The 25,427-nt window shown below is 42.0% G+C and overlaps 2 protein-coding genes across 3 annotated transcripts; one reads left to right on the forward strand and one right to left on the reverse strand.

Annotated features, from left to right (window-relative positions):
• Positions 1–6: 6 nt before the first annotated feature.
• SYCE3 (synaptonemal complex central element protein 3) lies at positions 7–4,629 on the forward strand. Its single transcript, XM_057370551.1, has 3 exons — positions 7–681; positions 1,485–1,590; positions 2,434–4,629. Exons 2-3 carry the CDS (start codon positions 1,485–1,487, stop codon positions 2,601–2,603), a joined length of 276 nt encoding a protein of 91 aa, XP_057226534.1. The 5' UTR covers positions 7–681; the 3' UTR covers positions 2,604–4,629.
• Positions 4,630–8,208: 3,579 nt separating this feature from the next.
• YBX3 (Y-box binding protein 3) lies at positions 8,209–25,219 on the reverse strand. 2 transcript variants are annotated; one of them, XM_057370549.1, is made up of 9 exons: positions 24,903–25,217; positions 21,236–21,299; positions 19,495–19,528; positions 14,593–14,682; positions 13,818–13,940; positions 12,500–12,591; positions 10,217–10,388; positions 9,172–9,272; positions 8,209–8,766 (listed from the first exon to the last, which is right to left on the reverse strand). In XM_057370549.1, exons 1-8 carry the CDS (start codon positions 25,138–25,140, stop codon positions 9,207–9,209), a joined length of 879 nt encoding a protein of 292 aa, XP_057226532.1. In that variant the 5' UTR covers positions 25,141–25,217; the 3' UTR covers positions 8,209–8,766; positions 9,172–9,206. The 2 variants fall into 2 exon arrangements, with proteins under 2 accessions (XP_057226532.1, XP_057226533.1); XM_057370550.1 differs by lacking the exon at positions 9,172–9,272 and having other exon boundaries at positions 24,903–25,219.
• Positions 25,220–25,427: the final 208 nt, after the last annotated feature.

The raw sequence follows: 25,427 nt of genomic DNA on the forward strand, positions 1-25,427 counted from the left end.
TCTGGTCCGGCCTGCGGGCGGCTTCGGCACCGCGCTGCCCAAGGGCCCAAGGGTCGCGGCGCTGCCCAGCACACCCGGCCTGCCCCAGGAGCGGGCACCGTCCTGTTTAACGTCCTCTGTCCTTCTCTGCTTTTTCCTTATGATTAAGCGCCCTGAATGGCAGTAGACTGGCAACCTTATTAACATAACCATCCCCTTTACTCCAGGACAGCTACACCACACCTAGAAACCACCCAAACCACACACACGGCTCGGTCCGTGATGCCGCACGGAGCCGGCCGCGGCGGCGCTGGAAGCTAGAGGCAGGCGGGACACGGAGCCGGGACACGGAGCCGGGACACGGAGCCGGGACACAGCCACAGCCCGGGCCCGGCTCCGCGCAGTGCCAACCACCTGTCTCCCCGGGCCGCCGAACTCTCCCCAGCGCGCGTTTTCGTGAAACACAGAACCAACCGAGCTCGCGAGCTCGAGGGCGGGAGGGTGTRGCACGGGCGCCGGGTGAGGTTTTGGTGTCCCGTTACCGCCCGCCCCGTCCGTGAGGGCGGGCCCGGGGGCGGCGGCGCGGCCCTGGCGGCGGCCGAAGGGTGGCAGGCTTGGGCTCTCCCAGGGCTCCAGGGGCTGCCCTGTTAGCGTCAGTTTTACCTCATTGCATGGAGAGACCTGGAACATCCAGCGTTTGAGGTTTGCCTCTGTTTTAAAATGCTGAAAAGCCATTACAAGCCCCCATGGCGTTCCTTCCGCCCGTGTCGACAATAAAACCCGTAAAACAGATATGCTCCGAGTCTGAGAAATCATGGGATAAAGATTATGCAGTGTGMTGTATAAAGTCACTACAGTGAAACTCTTGTCTCTTTCACATGGTTCCGTCCCATCCATTAGTGGTTTTCAGAAAAGGAAATTGAAGACCATGCTTTGTGTCACATTTTCATTAACACTGAGGTTCTAAAACTGTTTTTACCCCAAGCTTTTTTACATCCTAGAATTTCACTCCCTACAACTAAGAAGGGGTCAGGAAATCATAATCGCTTGGCTTCCTAAGTGGTGACAGAAATGAATGTTGTACTAACCTGGCTGGAGCCTGCAGTTGTGAAATAAACCCCGGTTACAAATGGGGATTTTATAACTAACTTTGAAAATTAGGGGTTACCCTGCATCAGAATATTTGGGAGAGAAGCTTGAAGAAAATCGTCAACAGGGTAATGAAGTTTGCTCATGAAGAGTTTGACACAGTGATATGGGTTATTAGTGACACAAAAAATCTTTATTTGGCATAAACATTTTTAAATTGATTTCAAAGTGCATTGAAAATAATATGCAGCATACCAGTAACCTTAATGTCATATTTTTGCTGAATTTACATTTCAATCTAAAATTAATCTGCTTATTTTAAGTTTATTTTTTATTGCAATACTACTTTGTCTCAGCTGTGAAAATCAACTTTCTTTAGATTAAAATAAAGTAGGAAATTCCTGGTTTCCTTTTAGATGGCTGAATCAGAATCTCAGGAAAGAAACTATGATAACATGGAAAGGATGATGGACCACTCAAGGGACTTGGAAGAACTTCTGGACCAAATGGAAAAAAATACAGGTACAGATCTTCATTAAGAATTATACTGATTTTTGTACTAGAGTGAAGTCACTGAAGATTTATTGTTTATTCTACAAACTTCTGTGATAGAAATGTAAATTAAAACAATCATCAACTAATGCCCTCATGTTCTTAATTGTGGAAAAAGCATGCAAATAACTTAGACTGTTCAGATGGCTCAGAATTAAAAATCAATATGTGATGAATGCTTAGTTCACTGTTTTGGTTAAAAACAGGAATACTACTAAGGTGTTTAATGTRCAATTGTTAAAATATGGTACATAAAGTGAGACTTCATTCTGAAAAATGGCAGGATACATGCCACCTCTCAGGTCCGTGCACTACAGAGAATTCTTGGTRAAATAAAAGGGACATTAGGCACATAAGGGCTAAAACTATTTGCTCAGTTTCATCAGATACTCATTATTTCAAAATCAATTTCATTATTTAAGTTGTTCTTAAAATTTTTCATTTCTATGTTGCATGATCTTACTCCTCCTCACTTGAGCTGTAAGTAGTCTGGAGAGAGGATTCCTTACATACTATACATATATTTTAAAACAGTCTCTTGAACCTTTCTGTTTGATTACCTGTTTTGTTGTAAGTTTTAGGTGATCTTCCTTTCTTAATTTACATCAGTGTACTTTCATTATGAAGTATTTTAAGACATTTCTAAAGAAGTAGTACTGAACAGTCTATTTATTGAGAATTACTGTAGGCAGTTTCCATTTTATCTTCCAGTCTTCTCTGAGTTCTSATCATAATTAATTTTATTGGCTTATTGAATCAGCCGTTGCTTTTCTCTGCCAAGAATTCCTGGTTTAGCAATACTTATGTTTGCAGTGCAAGCAACCTGGATGACCTACAACTTGGTAGCCATCCGGACCAACCCCGACCTGGCCAATGCCATGATGCACTTGGAAGATGCCTTCCTAAGGTGCAAAGAGCAGGTGGAGAAGAAATGGCAAGAGACACTAATGGAATCTAGAGGTGAAGGGCAAAAGAAGGAATAAATTGAATTCAGAACTCAGTCACGCTGGCAGAACGACTTCCCTTGGAAAATTACTCCCGCCTGTTTTTTTCTTCCAGCTGTGGAGGTTTCATAGCCACTGTGGGAAATAGATTTGCTATCATCTTGCTAAGAGCTACTTATTTGTAGTATTCGAAGTATTTGTAGTATTTGAAGTATTTGTAGTATTTGAGGTATTTTAATGAGATTACACATATAGCTTTGTATTGTTGAAGGTAAAAGGTAGCAATGTATTTGTATGCCCATCAGTAATCCCTGTAGTGTTTGCACTCACAATTTACACRAATTCTTTCTTCCTGGGAGATCAAACTTCCTCCATTGTCAATGAAACTGGAATTCTTTGAGACTTGAACAAACTGGAGGGTAGGGGCACTGTAATGGACCATCACAGTGGCATTGCACCAGTTCATGCCTTGCAAAGAAAACTGAAGAATTGCTTATTTTTCCAAATGAAAAACAGGTGAAATTCTAGATTTGCAGGTAGATTGAGCTGGTTTTATGTGGGATTGTTAGCTAAGTGTTCAGTTAGAGTTTTWTTATTCAGATAGGTCATCTGTAGTTGTTTCATTTTGTTCCATTAGAATTTTAACCATTTCTTTGAACTGGTTTCCCCAGAAAGATTGTTCTTCTCAAACCCCCTCAAGGTGGCACTACTTATTTAAGTAAAATTTTTTTACCATTATAGACTGCAGTGTGTGTGGTGGCATTGCTGCAGAAACCTAACTAACCATGTTATAAAACATGCTTCTCTCTATATGTTCTTACTGTGCAATATTAGAACAGGACAAAAAAATTACTTTTTTAGTCATTAYGTGGATTAAGAGCACCACCTCGTGGCTTGTGGTTATAGATAAATGAATGTTTCATCTGAGATAGAAGTTGGTGCAGCAATTTTAAGGATCTTCCCCTTCATTAAAATCATGCTCTTTTAACTAAAAAATAAGCAMCATATAGCAAGTGAGAGCATCTCAATCTCCTCTGAAGAGATTTAAATCATATCTAAATGATCTCTCAAAAATGTGCTGATTTTTTGACTATGTATTTCTTTGAAATTGGTCTAAATTCAGACAGAATGTTTATCCACAKAAGTGAAAAATATGTAAGAAATATGTAAGCAATTAAACTTTTTTTAATGCTATCAAGTATTTATACAGATACAAATGGTAAAGAACAAAACTTGCACTTGACTTTCCAGTGGGTAGGTCTTCATTCCAACCAAGGTACGGCAAACTGGCAGAGCAGCATGAGAAAACTTTCACTGGGAATAATCTCTKGAGGGTTTTTAATGGCTTGTTGTTACTTGGATACCTTTGACTACATTGTCTTCACATTTTAATTCTGTATTAAAATGAAATTCTTTGAYGAGGCAGTATTTTAACAGATTGTGTAGGAATGTAATGGAATTTGTGATTTTCTGGCATTTTTTGGCCATAAAATGCTAAGTATAGATTGACTGTAGGTTTTCCAGAAAGATCAGTTTTCATTCAGACATTTAAACCAGATGGCCAGTGTTTAAAAATAGAGAATACTGCTCAAAAATCATGCTTCTAAAAAATACACTTTTTAATTGTATCACCCAGTGAAGTTGTTTCTTTTATGTAAAGTTGAAATCTCTCTCCTGTGATTGGAAGGCTACAATCACAGAATCAGAGACTAGTTTGGGTTGGAAGASACCTTAAGGACATCATGTTCCAGCCCCCTGCCATGGGCTGGGACACCTTCCACAACACTGTCAACATACTGTATTTCTCCAGAGCAAAGGGCCATTATCACGACATGATTCTATGAACMGAGACTGGTAATGTTTTCTCAGCCCTCAAATGTCAGCGCTTTACAACTTTTCTTTTCTGAATTTTGGAATTTTTTTTTTTTCTTCTGTAGAGCCCCTGAGGGAGAAGGCATTATACCACCATCAACAGATGGCATCACAGGAGGGGTATTGAGGATACCTCTGAACATTTTTCATCTCTGCTGCTCTTTTTCTTACTCCTGAAAATGCTCACACATGCAACCACAAACACCTAATGGTGACAAACGGTAGGGAGAGAAGTTGGCAAGATGTGTGAACTTCTTTCTCCCCCAAGATTTTCTTTCCAGCTGGGTGATGGTTACCAGAGGAAACTTAGGGAGAGGCAGCAGTGCTTATTCCTTGAAAAACTATACAGCAAGTATTTATACTTCTACCACTCTTGGATTTTTTTTTTTTTTAATTTTAGGTTGGATTTCTTCATTTATTGGGTTGCTACTCACCATCTACCACATTTCATCCCCCCTACAGCCTTCAACAGAGCCCAGACAGCCCACATTGCAACACCCTTATTTCCTGTCACAGGGGTGTGTCTATAAATTTTCAGAAAAAATATGTGGATTAACAGCCCCATCTAGTGCTCATGTAAATGGGATTGCTGACATCTTTTAACTCCCCAGCACCCATTTTCTGTGATGACATGTCAGCAGCACTGTGGTGTGTARCACTGCAATGCCTTTACTACCCATGCCACAGCAAAATTTACTGCTCTGTTATGCACTGCACCTGTTGGCAAATGAAGTAGCCCAAGAGTAACCTATCCAAGAGCCAACAAATGGAGCCATACGTATTCTCAATACTTAAAACAGAGTTTCCATTAACAGTTTCCCAGATTAGACTTATCCAGAGCATCCTGTATAAATCTGATGGAAATTCTGATGACTGAAACTCTGCCCTTCTCTCTAGTGTAAAACAACTAAAAGGGGGCTGAAATATGAACATTTCACATACCCACTCAGCCATCTTGATCTTGTCAGAACATGACCTAGAGTTCTGTTTGGAATATTTACTTTATTTACTATTACTGCTCTTCAGTTCTTTATTATAGCCCCAATTCACGTTCTCAGAAAGGCTCCAAATCCATCCTAGCTGTGTTACCTTTAAGCATAAATTGTTTCAAAATTTCAGTTCAGATTCTTGCAGCAATTTTTCCTGAAACTGAGCCTGTAACACCTCTATTTACACATACTATTAAAATAATGTTCYTTTTTTCTGAACAAGAACTGTATCACATGGGCACTACTGGCATGAAAGTGGTAGTGTGTAATTGATTCACTCTAAGGTCCTTTGTGCTCCTACTAACATCATTTACAAGTCAAAACCTACAGCCAAACATTGAATAGTAATGTATTTTGACATCAGTCAGGAAATATAACGAAGCTCTGAGTTTTCTCTATCACATTAAAAAAACCTTAAGATATTAAAAGTAATTATTCATCTCATCAGCTGGTCGTATTAAGTCATCAAGATTAATTTTCTGCTTCATGAATCTTTATCCCACTCTAGCACTCAAAATCAAATCATAGCAGCATTGCTTCACTATTGCAAACAACACAWAATAGATAGTTCAAGCTACCACTTGTTTGACATGGCCTCCAAAATCTTCTCATTCCCTTTACACTTGAGGGAGGATACACTGACACTTGGTTCATGCAGCTGCTTTTCCCTACAACTCTATGAACATTTCAGAGCATGCACTTTCTCCCCACAGAATCACAGTGGTCCTGAAGGCTCACTGGTTCTCTTAAAAAGCCAAACCAGCAGAAAGCATAATGCCTTAAAGCCATGGCTTTGAACTCAGTATCTGCAAACAGACTTTCTAAAAAGCTACAACAAATAACTGAGAGTCAGATGTGTAGAGGTGATTTCACAGCCCTTATAGCAAGCTATGCAGYGAAAGCTTTATTTCCTTTTGTCCAACAGAAACTGTTTCACTTCCAAGGCATTTGTTGCACCTGTGTAGTCCTCTCATGGCAGCAACACTGTCCAATACAAAAGCTTACATGATACGGATCTCTCCAGATTGTGAATGCCTTGTACTGCAATTATGTTCAAATGAAACAGTGCACAAAGGCCTACAAAACTTTCTTATTCCTTTCTTTATTTCCTTAAAAGCCACAGCGAAGTTTTTGCAGCATGTTATCTCCTCTACAAATTAAAAATCCATGGAGCAAAGTGTCTTTTCAAGAAACCAAACCAACAAAACACAAACTAAGCTTCAATCTGAAATTCTGCTTGAGGCAAATAACTGATAACCTTTTTACAGTACATAAGCACCAGTTGCCAAGAGAAATGATCCTCATTTCTGAGCACTAGCTTTCTATTTCTTTTCTTCCAAATTCAGCCTACAAGAGCACAAGTGGCACAGTAAAGGAACAATTTATGCCCAGCCCAAGGCTGGGCATACATCTAAAATGTAATTTTAGTAAGCGCTTTAAACTTTCCTAGAGTTAAGCTTGTATTTTCATAACCAAAGAATTCAGGGATGAAGAAGGTTATGTCAAGTCATTAGCTTCTCTTTTATGAAAACATTCTTATTACAGAGTCAGGACAGAAATAACGAACAGAATCCAATGCTAGGACACTCCTTCCATCTCTCCCTCAATTTCTCCTTTCATTAAAAAAAAAATAAAATAAAAGGCTAGYTTATGCAGTAACATTTTGCTATCTATGAATATCTTGCATCTGTTTGTTATGATGAAATTGCCAACCTCTTCTCAATGTGCCTGAACATTTAGTTCTAAAAAAAAAGCCTAATAAGATTTATCCTGCTTAAGAATTTTTTTAAAGTACATTACTTATATTTTCTCATCTTATAATATTTTATTTTGTGTCAGAACAGACATATTTCCTAGTCTTCCAGGGAAGGACATTAGAGTAACACTGTGTTTATCTCAACATCTTTCCCAGTCTACAGCACACCAGATCTGGGGCCTTTTCCTACCCTCCTTCTCCCCCAGGCAAAGGCAACAGGGTGCAGAGGCTGGAAGCAAAGGGCTTTCAAGTGCAATTATGCCTTGCACTCTGCTTACTTCCTAAAGAGTGACGGGAATATTTGTTTGAGAAACAAATACATTTATCTAAGGTTTGGGTAACAACAACTGCAAGACAGGAACGTGAGAAATGCTGGACTAGAGAATGAAGGACACGAGATATGCACCAATATTCAGCAGCTGGAAGTAGACTGATAATACCTGCAAGACAGCCAGTTTTTAGGGAGGAACATCAGAAAACCACTGATGCTAGTAAGAGAGCTCAGTACTTTGCTCATTAACAGGAGATGGCACAGTTACAGAGATTTTACTGGTTTGAAATAAGAAAGAGTGGAGAGGCCAGTCAAGCACACTGCTATTACTCAGAACAGAAGCTTGGATAAAGTGGTAGTTACTAAGCCAGTGTCCTTTTTGAGCAGAGGAGTCTCAAAACTTGGATTCTACTGTTTACAGAACACAAAAGTCTAACAAACAGATAAGGAAAAAAAACCACTCCAGGAATTCACATCCCCCAAACTTCTGCCACAAGACAGTAACAGGAAAAGCCAACCATTAAACATCATTTGAGCCAGAAGAGCAGAGGGGACAGAAATTATAGCTTGTGTTGTGTAGTTTCTTTGCAGAAGTTGTTTTGTACTGAAGTGTATCCACCTAACCATGCTCACCTATCATCCAGCAAGACACACTGAAGGAAGAGGCAGGTCTCTTTCACATATAAATGCTGAAGCAACAAAATTGAAATAATGAATTCTTTTAAAAGCAAACATGAAAAAGCATACTAACTCAGATTTTTTTGGTAGTTGAAATTACTTTTATTTGTGAGGAACGTCACCCATGCTGCACAGTTTCAAATAGATCTTAACAAGGAAAGCGGAAGTTTGTCCTCCCCACGTCCTGCAGTGAACAGGACTGGCACAGAAAAAAAAAAAAAAAAACAACCAACTCACACTTGGGAGGTTTAGCACCAGCATCCAATAAAAAAAGCATTTTATTTCAATTTTAGTTCTTTGGTTGGTTTTTTTCCCCTTTTCAGTTTGATACCAAAAGAAAAATTGAAAAAAAAAAAAAAAGCCCAATACTAGCAAAACAGTGAAATTCTAGGGAAAAAAAACCCAAAAAACAAATAGCCTCACAGTTGCTGTTGAAACTAGGGAGGTTGTTCTTTCTCAATCTCGCTCTCTTTCTTCATGCATCTATCTTGTAGGCGTTCCCTGGATCTCAGCTGCTGGTACATTTTGTTTTCTTTTACATTTTGGTATTTCAAATCTTTGCTTTCATTATCACTGTTGACAATTTATTGCTTGTGTATTTCTTTGGTGTTACTTTTGAGTTGCATTTTAGGACACCTGTTGAAGAGCCAAATTAGAAAAAAGCAGTTTAAGTTTCATTTTCTCAGTAAATGGGTGAGACATCAAATGAAAGGAAGAGTTAGGGTAAGCACAACTGGCTTATCCTGTCTGYGATCAGGATCTTCCTAAAATGAAACAACTCATCAGCAGATGTTATTACTACATAGACCAGAGAGCTTCCTGAAAAAGAAAATTATTAAGCAAAACTTACTTTGTGGCAAATATGGACACAAAGGCAGAGTAGAAAAAGAAGAGAAAAGCAGCATCTTGGTTTGTTTATACAGCACTCTCAGAACTTATCACAAGTATCAAGCCATACATAAGGGGATGGATGTAGCCAAAATCCTAGAAGCATACAGATGCTGCTTCCATTGGAAAACAGGCACTATCTGTATTCCTTACCTGAGTGATGGTAAAGGTGCCTGCGGAGCCGGACATTACTCWGCACCAGTCTGCTCTGTCACAGGAGCAGGATTTTCAGCAGGTGTTTCAGTTACCTTTGTCTGAGATACAACAAAATCTTACTATAGGCAAAGGCTGACCTCCACACCCTCTCTCTATTTGATGGTACAGGCATCATAACCCAGGGTTTAAAACAATTAAGAAAAATGAATTGCCAGAAAGCATTAACTTTTAGTGTATTTCCTGCAACTGAGTATTACACAGCAGATTCTGTCAAGGGAACACCTGAAGTAGACACTGAATGAGAAAATCTTTCTTCATTAATGTAGAATTGGTGTTTGCAAACAATTTCTTGAAATTGTGGTTCAAACAGTTGAGAAAATTAGAGTGTCTAGAGCTTTCAAACCCATCTCATGCTTCATACAGAGGTCGGGTTTGAGGAAGTGGGAAAACAACTGTTTCCACTTCAAAAATAGTTGTTACAGTCTGACCCCAATTAAGAACTATCCAGAAACAATCCCTATCCCACTGCTGGTTCCTTTTGATAAGGTGCTTATTCTCCAAGCAGGGCAAAAGAAGCAGGCAAGGAAATCAGCATGTCAGATCTGCTCATCAGACTCAATCAACCAGCACAAAATCAAACAATACACTTAAATGCTCACACAGGGCAGGTCTTGAGCATTCATCCCATTAGTACCTCTGTCTCTGCCACACGGAATCATAAAATGATTTGTGTTGGAAGGGACCTTGAAGATCATGTCGTTCCAACTACCTGCCATGGGCAGGGACATCTTCCACTATCCCAGGTAGCTCAGAGCCCTGTCCAACCTGGCCTTGGRCACTTGCAGGGATGGGGCAGCCACAGCTTCTCCAGGCAACCTGKCCCAGGGCCTCACCATCCTCACAGGGAAAAATCTCTTCCCCATATCCAATCCAAATCAATACTCTGTCAGTGTGAAGCCATGCCCACTTGTCCTGTCACCCTTGTCAAGAGTCTCTCTCCATCTTTCCTGTAGGCTCCCTCTGAGCAGCTTGGTGGCCCTACCTCTTTGCCATCCTGTGCTGGAGCGCTGGCTGGGCGCGGTCGGCGCCGATAGTTGTAGGGGCGCCGGTAGCCGCGGCGCAGYGGCTGCTGGCTCATGGCATTGGCCTCGTGATGGTTCTCCTTGTTTTCAGCCTCTCCAGTTGCCGGGACAGGGCGTGGGCGAGGGGGCCCTCTGCAGAGGGGCAGAAGAAGGTGTTTAGTATGAAGGAAGCCCAAAAAAGGTTAAACTACAGTCATTTTAGCCCAGCAAAACWTTCCATGTCCAAGCATGATCCTCAACACAGTTTTGAGTGCTAGCAAACCACCCCTCTGGGCTTTGGCTGGCATATGGTTGAAAAGGAAAGACRAGCAAGGTGGGTGTCTCTATTACTGAAGCTACATCATTATATTCTCCTGTCTATCCTGCAATGAAGATGCAGTTCACCCTTTTGAATTGCTGGCTAGGAGAAGAAACAAGCCAGTAGTGGCCACGCAGGCTGATTTTGCTAATGTAGCATGGCTACATACCAGCCCAAGTCCTATTCTTAATTAAAGGTGCACTCCTTGCAATCCTCCTCATGTCTACCTGCAAACCATTCCAGATTTTTGTTCTTTCTCTCATGTTTCCCCTCTTAACCATCTTGGAAAGCACAGCACCTGTCACAGGTGCTCATTAACACTAAGCTACCAAGTCCCTGTTCTTGATGTATACGAGAGCATTTTACCCCTATTATACTATTTTACCTCTATTATACTGTTTTACCTCTATTATACTATTTTTTATAGTATAAATGAAGTAGGTTTATAAACTGTCCAAACACAACTAGATTCCTGTTAGCTAATCCACGGCTAYCTAGTCCAAAAGCCAGTAAGCTTTTCCAAAGGGACCTAACAAAAGCACCAGTGTCACTGGATTTAGTGCCTGTAAACAAAAGCTATACCTATGAACTCAAACAGAAGCACTGATATGATATATCATTCCTCTTATAGGAAAAAATGCATCAGAAAATCACAAGTTTCCATTAGTCATGGACAAATTACTCAGACTGTGATTCAACCACATGACATGCAGAARCCTTAGCCCCATAGCAAGTACAGTATCTCTGACTGTTGAAAGCTAACAAAGACTTTCAGGAATTAAATTTATTTAGCTCAGATCCCAATTAACAGCAAGCATCAGTGGTATCCCATTTCCCACAATCCTAGATAAAAGAGCAAAACGGAACAAGAATATTTGTAACAGAACAGCTCACAGTAGAAGTGGAAGGTTTGTGGTTCTAGATCCAGATTCCAAAAGGATGGATCTATTATGCATGGAACAAGCAGCCATTACAATTAAGAAAAATCTTGTCATCCCTATCAAATGCATCTTGTTGCTGCTCTTACACTGTTATTTGCCKCTTGCCTTTTGTATTTGAACCAACATACACATGAAAACTGGGGATTACATAATTTTCATAGTTCATCTCTAAATTCAGTGTTGCCATTTGACTTCATAAACTACTTGATAGACAAGGACAAGAGGAAGAGAGGCAACTGAGTGAACAGCAAATTAATCAGCTCCTTAAGGACCTTTAAAGRTCATTTGTCCAACCCTCTTCAACTACATAAGGTTGCACAGAGCCTCATCCAACCTAACCTCAGAAAGGGAATCTACCACTTCTCTGGGCAACCTGTTTCAGTATTTTACCACACCAAAAAAAAAAAAAAAAGTCTTCCTTCCTTTACTCCAAGTCTACCCTCTTCTAGCATAAAATCATTAACCTTCATGTTAACACAACAGGCCCTGCTAAAAAGTTTATCCCCATCTTTCTTATAAAACCCGTTCAAGTATTAGGCAGGCACCTTCCTTAGCCTGATGGCCATGCTGCTCCTGCTGCAGCCCAGGATGTGGATGGCTTTCTGGGCTGCAAGTCCACATTACCAGCTCACACACAGTTTTCATCCGCCAGCACCATCCCAGATAAAGGATTTGGATTATTGCTTGTCCAGGAAAGTATGAGTGTTCAGCTGGGATGACATGGACCCTGCAACTCACGTCATTCATTCAAATACACTGCTCAGCTGTGAGAGGTAGTGGGATGTAAAGAATTCTTTGCCCTTCCTTGGCCAATAAATCTCTGAACATACAAGCACATGAAACAAATTCTACAGTTGTTTCCTTATACCTCTGGCTCATCTTCCATTAAAATGCTCAAATTTCATTAAAATGYTTCTCACTGTCCCTACCATTTGTATAGGTGTGCCCACACTTAGCAGCCTGTTAGAACAAAACASCATCTGGAGCAAAGGAAATGTACAAACCTGCGATAGCGGGGACGGTAGGTAGGAKTCCTGTGCACTTGCTGAAGTTGTCCTCCTTCTGTGACCCCATCCTTGATTTCTCCCTCACCACCCTGATATCAAAAGAAAACAGAAGTGTTGTATTTGACGGGCAGTATATTAACCATAAACCCAAATGACCCGAATGCAAACCCACTACATCAGTCCAGAAACCCCAGGTTAATGGGTAAAAAGAAGCAGCAGATTCTCAGAAGACTTTGATTTAGGCAAATTAAAAATGAGGACAAACCAAGAGTCAACAGTGCTGCCCCTGTTCTTCACGGACTAAGAAGCTACCTGATGATGTCTCCTCCCTGTCTGCCAAAGAAAGGTAGAGATCTCAACAGTTCTCTCTGATACACATTGAATGCATTTCAGTACATGACAATGCACTGTAAGGAGTGTTATGGAGAGTCACCTATTGATCAGGACAATTCTGAATTTGGAAAGCTAACAAACAGATCACACAGAAAGTTGCCACAGATCACTTCACATTCTACACAAAGCCCCACTCCACAGAGAACTTCCACAAAAACATCAAGGGATTTAAGATAGAAAAGCTGTATTACCTCACATAAAACACTCTTTCTACACACCCAGTCTTTTCAACCTTTCAGAGATGCAAGTGGTTATCCTTCCSCGTCAGTTGTTAATTAATAAAGCTGTATGCCCGTTTGGGTGCTTTTTCTAGTTTCATTTTTTTGTTTGTTGTTTGGGTTTTAAATGCCAGCCATCAGCAATGTCTGTTTTATAAAATGTTACATGACCCCRTGTACTCTCCTTCCCTTTAAAAGAAGGAATTTGACATCTAGAAACAGAAGTGCATCTTCTGTATCTGATCCAGTAGAAAGCAAAAGCTGTAGCCTCTAGCAGTCTACATTAAATTTGACAGGTATCCTTCCCATTCTACAGAGCTATTTCAACCACCACCATCATATTCAATTAAAAAACCCACAATCATCTGTGATATTCTCTCAYGTATAAAAGTAGGATAACGAAATACCCAAAGGAACTAGGATAGACAATAATAACAGGTAGCATCTGACAGCAGTTGAGGTGTAATTGAGAGATTCAGAACTCAAATGAAAAATTAACACTTCTCAGTTTATGACAGCTTTATAYTACTTATCCACTTCGCAATACCAGTCTGTTCTGGTTTTGTCAAGAATGCTTTGTACTCCATAACTTGAAAGTTTATTAGACCTATGCTGCATGGTCAGAAGTGCCTCAGACAGTCAGGTGAGAAACAGTCCTGCCAGTATTGTGTGTGGCAGTAGCAATTAAGGGAAATTGAACTCACACTTCGAGGAGGTCCTCTGCGTCGGCCAAAATAGCCCCGTCTGTAGCGGCGCCGGTCTGCAGCATAGCGGCTGCCTTCCACAGGGACTCCATCTGGACCAGTGACATTAGCTGCTTCTGCACCCTTAAAAGGACAAAAGAAAGGGAGCCAGAGTGGTGTGAAAAGGACAACCAGCTACAGGGAGGTGAAGCAGGAACGAGGCTTTTTTGCACAAGTCTCAAGCTACAGTGATTCCTTTCTCCCACATAGTGCAAAAACCAGATTTGATATTCCCGAACCCTTAACCAAGAGACACCATCATGAGTTAAGRTACTAAAATCCTATCCAATAGGCTGAGTTCAGAGGAAGAAGCAAGAAGTAACTGAATATAGAGGTAAAAAAAAAACAAAAAAAACCCCTCATAACTCTCAAAAAATGTTCAAGAAAGAGGAGTAAAGAACTTGAAAGTTCTTACAGATATACAGTCTACCAGACTCCATGACAAATTCTTCAGGGCAATATATGCCCCAGTTAATCATGACTAGGCAGGCTGTAGGCTTCAAATGTGCTATCATGTAACAATTAGAGATTCTAGAAGCACTAGGATGCAATTTACTTGCAGAGTTTTGATACATATCTAGAAGTATACATTAATGAAGCAGATCTCACTCAGAAAAGCAGTATGAATGCCACCTACCCAGGGATTAMCAGATCAGACAGACACCAGAGATACAAGTAAGGTTATGTGTGATGTTAACTCTGTTGGACCACACTCTGAGGCTCCATAATCTCTCACCTTCTCTCCCTCAACCACATCAAATTCTACAGTCTCTCCATCACCAACGCTGCGCAGGTACTTCCGTGGATTGTTTTTCTTTATCGCTGTCTTGAAAGAAAAAAGATACATAAACATTATTTTATGTTACTTATCTTACACATTTACAGCTCCATGGATGAGGGAAGGGCGGCATTTTTATGCTACAATTGCAACTCTGCCCACCAGAGCATCACCACACCAAGATATTTCAAATACATAGATGTCTTTTATTTCACAGGCCCACAAATACTCAGTTCAAAGTTTACTCTTTTCTCGCTATTTATGAATTTATAGGATCTGCTCTGGCCAGTGCACTAAATATGGAAATTATTACAAATCTCTGCACAAACAGAGATCATATTAAGTGATTGATCTCCTCCAAGCTGTACCAAGGCAGCTCTAGGAGGAAAAGTGGCCCCTGGCTTCAGTCATTAGGAGACCCATAGATCATCTAAAGAGAACTCATGACCCAGAGCATTTTTGTRGAAGAAGCATTAACTACATAGTATCGTGGGAAATCATTGTAACTAGAAAAGAATTACTGTAACTSTGGTGTAATATAAATTGGCATTTTACCTTAGCATTGTAAACGAGACCCCAAACATTAGGTGAGTCTGTAAAGAACACAGGAATAATACCAGAGCAGACAAATGCAATCTTAGCCATCTCCTGGATAGAATAGCTATTAAATTTAGTTATACAGTAATAGCTATAAATAATAATGTAATTATTACAGTTATATAAAAATAACATGGGTTTGAATGGAAGTCAGTTGTACACTTCCTCAGACTCACAGGAACACTCAAACCTCCTGAAGCAATTTTCAGTCTGTCAACTAAGATACCTTGTACTCTGTGGACTATTTCTAGGATTCCACAAAAGGCTGTTAGCAAAACAAGCCTACAMTCTCATTAGGCAAGGCTTCACAAACTGGAAGATGCCAGGGAGAAAAGACCATGACATGCATTGTACRAGCTAATCCACTATCTATTTTCTAACTGAAAGATTAACTTATCTTAGATTATTAAACCCAATTCACTTTAAGTTTTCTGATTTGGGAAYCTTCAGTTAGCAGGAAGGAGGGAGGTGCAGAACTAGGAGAGAAAAAACACAGGGCATAAACCTGGCTTAATAAATGGGATGCAGGGCAGAAACAGAAGAGCCAGTTGTCCTATCTGTCTGCAGGTCAGGAAAAACAGGCAGAATGACCATCAGTGGAGCGGTTACCTTTGCATAGCAACAGTACTCATTCAGTCAACAACAGCCCAAAAGCTTTTCCAACTGAAGGAAAAACTTACTCAGTTTAAAGCCAATCTTGACTAGTTTAGAAAATATATTCTCCTTGCTGATTAATACAATCTCCTTTGTGTTTCAGGCAACAGACCAGCATGTCCTTCTAGCCACATCTYCCCCTATAGCCTCCAGTGTCCCTCAACAGCTTAAGGAAAGATGCAAGAGTGCACGCACTATTTCTAGCAAAGCAAAAACCACCTAAGAGGTTTGGGCTTTCTAAAATACAGAAACAAAAGGAGCTGCTCAAGTTAATTCCTTTGGGAATTAMTTTAGCAAACAGAGACTCCACAATTAGTTCAGATAACTTCGTTTGCTTTCTGCTGACCTTTTAGCGTAACTGTCCCATTTCTAAAAGTCAGTAGAAGTGTTTGCTTTTCCACAAAGGTTATATACTAGTATTAAAACCCTTAATCTGCAGCGAAGTTAATGATTTAGTTAATGGTTTAATACTACTTGTACTGAAATAACTGACTAAAATTCATAAGACTTGTGCTTTGCATATGACAGAGATGTCAATAAGCTGTATTTCAAACTCCTTCCCCTTCCTTGTAAATGCAGAGGAATAAAAGGACTAACAAATTTCTTTTCAGCAGAGAGTGTACTTAGGATTGATGAAGCTCCTCAAYATCCTTCAAAAAGCATAATGGAAGATAAAAGCAACAGTATTCCACATGTTATATTCCCAGCTTTATGGGCAGAAACTTAAGAMTCCAGATCTGGTCTCCCAACAGGAGACAGAGGCTGAACTAAGCTGGAGCTTGTTTTATAAAAGCAATCAGGACAATTTTAAGTAAATCCTAGAAATCCAAGCMGAAACTATACAGCTTTAGTACTTCAGCTGCAGATAAACATTGCTGAAATAAGCCTCTAACAAGCCTAAGCTGTAAGCTTGATGAAAAGACTTTTACTCTGTGTATCCAGAAGGGAGAGAGCACTATACTCCCTGTTAATGTTTACCAGCATCCTGCAGGCTCCAGCTCCTCTGATTCAGAAGACAGATGTTTCATATTAACAGACAGCACTCAACAACAAAGCCTTTCCTTTCCCAAGGGGACATTGATGAACAGGCAGCTACAAGAGCCTTCAGAACTATTTCAGGTTTTTGTTTGAAAGAGTTCTTTCCATATGCTTATACCAGCACATCACGAGCACATCCAGCATTGCCACAGTAATAACCAAAATCTGTTACACTCATTACTGGTGCAGGTACTCCAGGCTGTGCACAATCAACAYAATCCAGTGAAGTGAAGAGAAAGAGACAGTAACTCCTTCTCRCTGCTTCTTGATTAAAACTCTGCCTAATTMAATTGAACTTCTCTKGCTGGTGACACATTTCCTGGTGTTAAATTGCAAGGTACACTCCAGCCCATGAGGCAGATGTATCCGTTTTGCTCACAGCACCTGCAGCTGACTGACACAGTGCCCTAGACRGTACCTTGCACCAACCAACCAGACAAGGATGCAAGGTGAAGAACTGCCCTTCCCAAAAATACTGATTGGGGCCCCTGCAAGACAAAGGGTTAACTCAAAGCAAGCCATGCATGCCCTAAAAAGAAAAGAATTTTAATCTGTACTAGTTATAAATAGCATCCAATAGGCAGACACCAAGCTCTAACCCCCATTCCAATCATGAGATTGGCCCGTTTCTGCCCCGTGTGGATGCATGCAGGGGAGGCAGGGAGGAAGCTGTATCTATTCAACTAGGTCAGCCTTATTCTGAAGGGATTAGGCCTGTAATCCAGCCCCTCCCAGGCAGGAAGGAGGGGCAGAGCAGGCACTGTGGGTGCAGAGGGAGCTTGAAGCTAGATGTTTGCTCACAGCATGGATTTGCCTCCCTCCTCGGACGGCCCCATCAGGAGCTCTGGCCAGAACATCCTAGGCTCTCAGAGTGAGTGCATCCATGCACAGCATGGATGGAGGAACATCCAACTGCAGCCAAGCCAGAGCAGCACTAGAAGCATCTACTCTGTCACGCTCAGCCTGCCAAGAGGGTTAATCCCATGCACGGCTGCACATGATGTGGTATTTCTGAAACAAGGCCAGTTTTGTTCTGTGCTAACCCCAAAAGGACTTCGGCCACAGGAGATGGGAAGTGCCCACCTCCACATACACCTATCAATTTACATTTAGGGGAACAATCTTCTCTACAGGTGAAGGAGACCAAACAGCACAGATAACACTAGCTTTCTGTTTRGGTCTCAGCTGGCAGCCTTCCCAAACAGAACAACACTGATCCTGTTATCTGTCATCAGCACAATTTCCAGGATATTGTCTCACAGGTATCAAGGAGACCTCATTTGTCTTCGGGGCAGTTTTACAGAGCTGCCTATCCAGAACATGTTTCTCTTACTAGAACTCTCTCCACCCTCCTCTGGACACAATCCCATCAGACCACAGATGTGTCAGCACACACACAGCACAGGTTGCTAAGSAAGGAAAAGGACTGTTAAAAGCCAGTATGTGTATTAACAGCTCATGCTCTCAAGTTGACCAACTGAACCAGGAATATGTACTGTGCATACTTCCCAACATCACTCATTACAGGCACTAGACTGGTTCCCTTCCAGCTTCAGCCAGTTTCAGATAATGGGTGTATACCCTATAACCCAGAGAAACAGTTACCAATGTTGCCACAGTTACCACTGCCTATTAGTCATCTAGACACAGGAACTAAATAACTCTGTGTTGACTCATCAACTATGGATGTATGTGTGTATCCTAATTCTTTGTGRCCAGTTCTGGGTACAAGTTTCCAACTTACATTTGATAAAATACTGTCACTTAGGCCACAGAGAGAGTTCAGGCTTTCAAGGATCACATGATTTCCTGCAGAAATTTTAGAGAGGGATAAACTCCAGGAGCAAGACTGCATTTTCTGGCGAATGTTGCAAAACCAAATCTAAGCCAACTAATCAGTTGACATCAGCATGGAGACAACATCCTCTGTCTTGCCATTATTTGCCTGCAACCTGAGAGTCACAGAATAAACTTAGAACAGCCTCCTCCTGACAGCTCAAGGAAAGTTAACCAATAACAAGCCTCTGGGCAATCTCTTTATGCTTGGGCACACAGCCTTCCTCCTCTTCTTCCTAAGAGCAGCTGCCTCGTGCAGAAACAGCTGATGGCAACCCAAGCTGGTCAAGAGCCAGACTAGATCACTTTCTCTCCAATACCAGGGAGGGCAGACAGAACAGACCTGCAACTGAAGAGGGTAAGAAGAAACAAAAGACACAAGGAGCATGAGGAAATGGGGGAAGGACAGATAACACATAGCAAGGTATTCACAAAGGAGTCATCTCACAAGGAGAGACAACCAAACAAAACTAAAATCACACCAAAAAAAAAACCTTTAGTGTTCAAATTGGAGCAGACAAAACGGGATTGAGAAGGGTTAAAATACCTAGCCCTTCAGAGAGAAGGAAAACATAACTTCAGTGGATGCGTATGTTGAAATTYGCATGGAGAAATATTAGGTTATCTGCAGTAAATATTCCAAGAAGCCAGGACAAGGTTGGGTAGCTGTTGCAGGAAGCCGCAGTAGAGAACTATCATAGTACACATCTCTAACCACAACTACTGCTGTCTTACCTGATGAACAAACACATCTTCTTTGGTATCATTTCTGTGAAAAGAAAGTGAAAAGTCATAAGAGTTTAGACTAAAGAGACTTAACTAGAAATTCCTAGCTTTTCAAGTGAAACCCTCCTTCTTTCAGGCTGTAGCACATGCCCTGAATTCCATACATTCTGTCTAAGCCTATGCTRCCAAAACCCTGCTCTGAACTTCTGTGGTCATTTGCTTGAGAACAGAAAGGACTCCCCAGCCTTCAAAAGYGTGAGAGGATGGGGGAGATTCTCTGTAACCTTCTGGCAAACATTCAGCGTGRTTTTTTTTATGCAGGGCAGAGTTGATGACTGGACTGCTTGTTCTTCACTGTTCCAACTCCCCAAAAACACTTCCAGCGGGACTGCAACTTGAGCTGTTACCTCAGAGGTCAAACAAGACTATCAACAGGACTAGCCACAGCTGTTAACAGAGATCTCCTTTCAGTGAAACTCAAAGCAACCAGGCACAAGAGGTGTTAGGAAAGTCCACAGGAGAACCCAGACATGAATGTGAAGTTTTCTGGATTAGCCCAGACAGTTCAGGCTTCCACTGAAAACACAAAGATAAGACTGAGACCTTGAATCTGTGCTCCCATACAATAAGAAAGAGCCTAAGCCCTTCCATCTGTTCACTCAATTTCTTCTCTGCAAAGAGAACAGGTGGGTCAAAGAGTCTGCAAAGGTAATTCATAATCTAAAACTTGTTGTCCTGGATTGAAGCAACAGTAGACTTCATGCCAGAAAGAAAGCTAACAAGTTATTACACCATAACCAGCTAAAGGCTCTTACATCAACTGCTCTTACAGATTTCAAGAGTACTTMCTATTAAAACTTTTCTTTTAAGTTTACATAACGCTGGATAACAACCACCAGAGACAAATACCACACCACAACTGCCTTTAGACCCACGAACACGGGGTCTTCTGCCCCTCTCTGCACTGTCCATCTTCCCAAATCTACCTGGTGTGTAACAGCTCAAGGACTTGAGGAGTGAAATAACTTGCCAGGTATGTTTTTTGGAAGACAAGCGCTCAGCATGCAGGAGTTTCAGTCCTCAAAARGCACACAAGATATTTAAGCCACTCAATTCCAAAGATATTTCAGCCTTAAAAGACAGTTTCCTCCAGTAACTTGGAAGCATGGGTCTTCTGCAACTAAGGTTGAAGTGTGATCATTCTCACCTACAGCTGTTTGGATTCTCAATGCCATTCAYATTGCCCAGAGGAGAAGAGACAAAAATCCAAAAGATACAAAGAGAATTTTGGTGAAACCCAGACCTGGCATATATTCAATGAGATACTATCAGAGAATCTCAATGAGTATCCACAGGARGTATTCCGGCCAATCAATTAACACTTAAAATTTACCTGAAAGTATTTCCCCTCATCCTCCTACGTTTCTTAGGCCTTTAAAAAAAGCCAGGCAGTCACTAAAGAATATGCAACTCACTAAGATAGTAGTAGAAGTAAACACAAGAAACAGGTAACAGATCAAATTTGTAATGAGTTTGACAGTTTCTGTTTTTTCCTCACACATACAACCTTTGATTGGGAGGCTGAGGTGTTTAAGAAAGCTTGTGGAGTGCCTGGCCTAAGCTGACTATCAGCTGTTTGAACTTGTAGTCAGGTCCTCAGGCCTCTGTTGCAATTATTAATACATGGCCTACCATCTGCACCACGAGTCTTAGTACATATACAAATATAACGATCAGAATTTAAACATACCTGTTGATAAAGCCATATCCATTTCTGACATTGAACCACTTGACTGTGCCAAGAACTTTGGTGGCTGGAAAGAAAGTTAAAGAAGTTAATCTAAAACATAAACTACAATAAGGCTACAAAAGTACTTCTATAACTGCCAAGGAAGCTGGAACCAGACTTMTTCTGATCCTGTACTATTCAAAGAGTGCCTTAATCTCCCAGTTCAGTTTATTCTGACACAGTAGCAAGATGCAGTGCTTTAACACACTGTTCTTCAGCCATGAGTTTACCACACAGCACAAAGCCTAGCTCTATTTTCAGAATTGACCATCCATCCCTTTTTTAAATTTCTTACCCCAGAAATGAGCAGCAAAGCTGAAAATCCAACTGCCATTCATCAGTTCTCTTTAGCTTAGTAGCTGGACATGAAAACAACTGAAGGAAATTTAAAATTCCTCTTTTACAGCTACCCTTTTTTCTTCCTTGTAAACCAGAATGCCTGAAGAAGCAGTATCAAGTACTACACTTCCTCTCAAAGTGGAAAGGCAGCAACCCTTATTCCACAAAAGCTCTTTCTTGCATTGTCAGCATCACACTAACCAAGGAAGACCCCACAAGCCTTTAAAAAAAAAAATTCCTACTTCTAAGTTGATCTGTGATTGTTTAGCTACAACATGACCAACTTCATATTCCATGACTTCCAGGATCAAGGCAAGCTCTTGTCTCAACACTGAAACAAATCTACTTAGAAGCCACATTGCAGTGTCTTATAGGATCTGGCAAAACCTGTTCCCTCAACTTACAGGATTTGTAGGAGGAACTCGGTAATGGAGGCAGTTCAACCCCTCCTTACCTCACAGCAACTGGGTGGACACCACAAACTTGTACTTTTTAAACCTCTAGTAAAAGGAGAGAATTTTAGCCTCTACAATTTAACATCTATTACTTGTTAACACAACTTGATCACACCTGTGCAACCTGTGCAGTACTTACTCGAAAAGGGTTTAGTCACCTACACATGACTACTTGCTAAAAAGTAACACACACGTTTTGGGGCTAGCAGGTAAACCAAGAGGCAATTAAAAGGAAAACAGACTAGAGAATCTCCAGTTTCAAAGYCCAAGCCACTCTGCTGGAGGCAAGAACACACTGTAAATTGTTACCTTCATCTGTTCTATACCTGTATTCTTTCCTAAATATTCACAAGGAGATGACAGAGCCAGACAGACCTTTGGTCTCATGCAGTSATGCCATTTTCATATACCCCTCAAGGAAGAACATCTGACAACAGTGGTCCATTGTAGCACTGCTGCTGTTMTTACTTTCAATAACAGGCCATTTCTCATGGCACTTTTAGAAGTGAAGGTCTTGGTCTCCATTAGTACACTTTTTTAGAAGAAAACATTCTTACCTAGAAGCAGCAAACCCATGTTGAGACCGAAACATTACCTAGAAAAAAGGACTCTGCCAAGAACAACACACATTCCCAAGAATTCTTGTTTACAAGGACAGAAAAMACATGGTTTCAATGCCCAACACTGATTCAGTAAACAGTCTTCAGCATCAGTATTTATAGCTGTGCTTTGAGTTTTAGTTTCATAGGGATACTACCACATACAGACACTTGCTGGTACCACAATGGCATTGTCTAAAAGACCTCCCTGCACTAACACAACTCAACAGGAGGGGTCGAGAGAACATAAAAACAGGTGCCAACAAGATCTGCAGGTTTCAGCCTGCTTTAAGAAACCATGCCAGTACCAGTACCACTGTTTTCCTCAACACCACCCTTTCCCTCCCCTGCAAAACAGCTTTGGAATCTGTTGGCCTACTTGAACCAGATTAGGAAGAAGCCTAGGAAGCATGACAAAAACCCTCATAGGGATCAAGAGGCTGGTGGAAGGAGAGGCAGTCAAAACTCACTCTGTGGTCAGCTGGCTGCTGCTAAGCACTTGAGTATGCACACTCTTTAAAAACAATATTGTTCCAGGGGTAGATGCCAATATATTCTCCCTAAGACAATGTACTGGAGAAATACTATTCCCTGTAGACCTTTACAGTCTCCCCTAAGTAATACTATGGGCCAAAAGAACCTCAGACACCAGCACAACACTAAGCATCTACAAGGCCATGGCACAGGGAATTCAGGCAAGGAAGACAAGCCCAGAAGAAAACATAGTAACCAGTTAAATTGATGAGTCACAGAAGGCAGTTGATGTGCTGACGTACATCCCACCAACAAGTGGAAGCCCACATATTTCTACAAGATGCCGTACTCTTGTGCTATCAGAGGAAACAATCATCAGCCACTCCTACCCATGACAAAATAGCCTTTAAACAAGGAGAGCCAAGCTTCCTGTGACCAGGAGAAAAGAGAAAGTTGAGTAACTTTTACCCATATTCCTCGAAGTCAGACATTTGGATGCCCTGAGCAAGCGCAAGGCTTTGCTTCTAATTGGATCTTGGTAAAAGGAGGCTTAAGTGAACATAATTACACAGGTTACCACTAACAGGGACATTTGAGGTAGACTTTAACACAAATCCATTTTCAATTAGCATTGACAATGATCATTTTCCTCGTAATTCCTAATAAAAAGTTTGCCTAGCAAGAAGACAATTGTGCAAAGCCAACACTATGGTGGTTTTCACTTTCCTGCTAGTTTGGGAAAGGTACTTCTGCCTTCACTTCTTCCCACCCTTTCTCTCCAAGAAAGAGGAATAGGTGAACAAGGTAAAAATATTACAAAGAATGAAACAAGCCGCATTAAGGCAAGAGGCAGCCAGATATACCATCAGATATGGAYGTGCTGATTCCTGTGTACTAATTACTGACAAATAAGGTAATAGGAGAAAAAAAAAAAAAAATCACACAAGCTGTGCCTCCAGTCTCTGTTTTGCTAGAATTCTTCCTAACTCCACTCTAGAGAGATTCTTTACCTGGCTCCTCTCTCTGTTGCAGAAAGATCTCAGTCTCCCCCTTCAGAAGAGAAGGTCTTGTTTATCCTCAGGGAAGTTTAGGACTCTACACTATTAGTCAGCTTCAACTCTGCCTTTACCAAACTCTTGGAAGTTAGAGTTATAAACAGTTTATGTCTATCTGCAGCAGCCTGTAGACTTAAGTCTTGCCCTTTTCAACAGGTTGATCCTATTTAATCACAATGAAAAAGAGCCACAATTGCTGTGCACCGGGCTTGAGCACAGAAACGGTAACATGGCATTTTATTTGCCTTTTTACTGATAGCAAAGGGGAAACTAAACCCCGCCCCCCCAAAAAAAACAAAACAAACAAATCCCAATAATCCCAGAGGCGTTATTGAAGCATTATTCTCTACGGACAAAAAAAGTTGTGCCAGGACCTTAATATTAAAGAGAGGTACAGAAGCTTTAGTAGCAGCCCTTCCCGGGGAGATGCCGCCAGCAGGTGCCGGGAAGAGGCCGATCCCGGCTGTGCCGCACTCCCTGTCCCGCACGATCCGGGCCGATGAGGCGCACCCGGGCTCTCGCCCAGCTCCCGAGCGCGTCACGGCCGGCGCCGCGCGGCTCCCCCGGCCCGCGGGGGAGGAGGAGGCCCGGCTTGACTCACCGCGGGGCGGAGGGGGGGAGTAGGCAAGCGCGGGGCCGGGCTGCGGGCGGCCCCCCTGCCCCGCCGCAGGTGCGCCTCCAAGTTTGGAGCGGGGCCGGTACTCACCCAACACTTTCTTCTCCGACTCGGTCGCCGCGGTTGTGGCGGCGGCGGCGGCGGCACCGGGGGCCGCCTCAGCAACAGCTGCAACAGCTGCAACAGCTGCAACAGCCGCACCGGGTGCGGCGGCGCTGACGGGGCTTTTGGGACCGGCGTCCGGGGCGGCAGGCGCGGGCGGCGCGGGAGCCGCGGGCGGTGCGGCGGGCGCGGGGCTGGCGGCGCTGGTCTCCGGCGCCTCACTCATGGTGCCGGGCAGGGATGTTGGGTGCTCGACCGCGCTCGATCTTACTGCCCCCAAAATGGCCCCGCCGAAGTTTTAACAGAGTCAGCGGGGGCCGGCGCGGCACGCGCGCCGCCTCATTAGCATTTAAAGGGGCCGCGCCGGCAGCCAGCGGGCGGTGCTGGGTGTGCGTCTCGTGTTGGCACGGCACGGCACGGCACGGCACGGCACGGCACGGCACGGCACGGCACGAGAAAAGGCACGAGAAAAGGCACGAGAAAAGAAGCAACAATCTGCAACTCATCACATCT

This window comes from Malurus melanocephalus, unplaced genomic scaffold, assembly GCF_030028575.1.
Source record: "Malurus melanocephalus ecotype Western Australia unplaced genomic scaffold, MMel_1.1 scaffold_128, whole genome shotgun sequence".
Taxonomy (NCBI): Eukaryota; Metazoa; Chordata; class Aves; order Passeriformes; family Maluridae; genus Malurus; species Malurus melanocephalus.

Coding starts and splice junctions, on each gene's coding strand:
- SYCE3 (XM_057370551.1), top strand. CDS start 1,485: ATGGCTGAATCAGAATCTCAGGAAAGAAACTATGATAACATGGAAAGG. Junction 1,591..2,433: donor CCAAATGGAAAAAAATACAG/GTACAGATCTTC, acceptor TTATGTTTGCAG/TGCAAGCAACCTGGATGACC.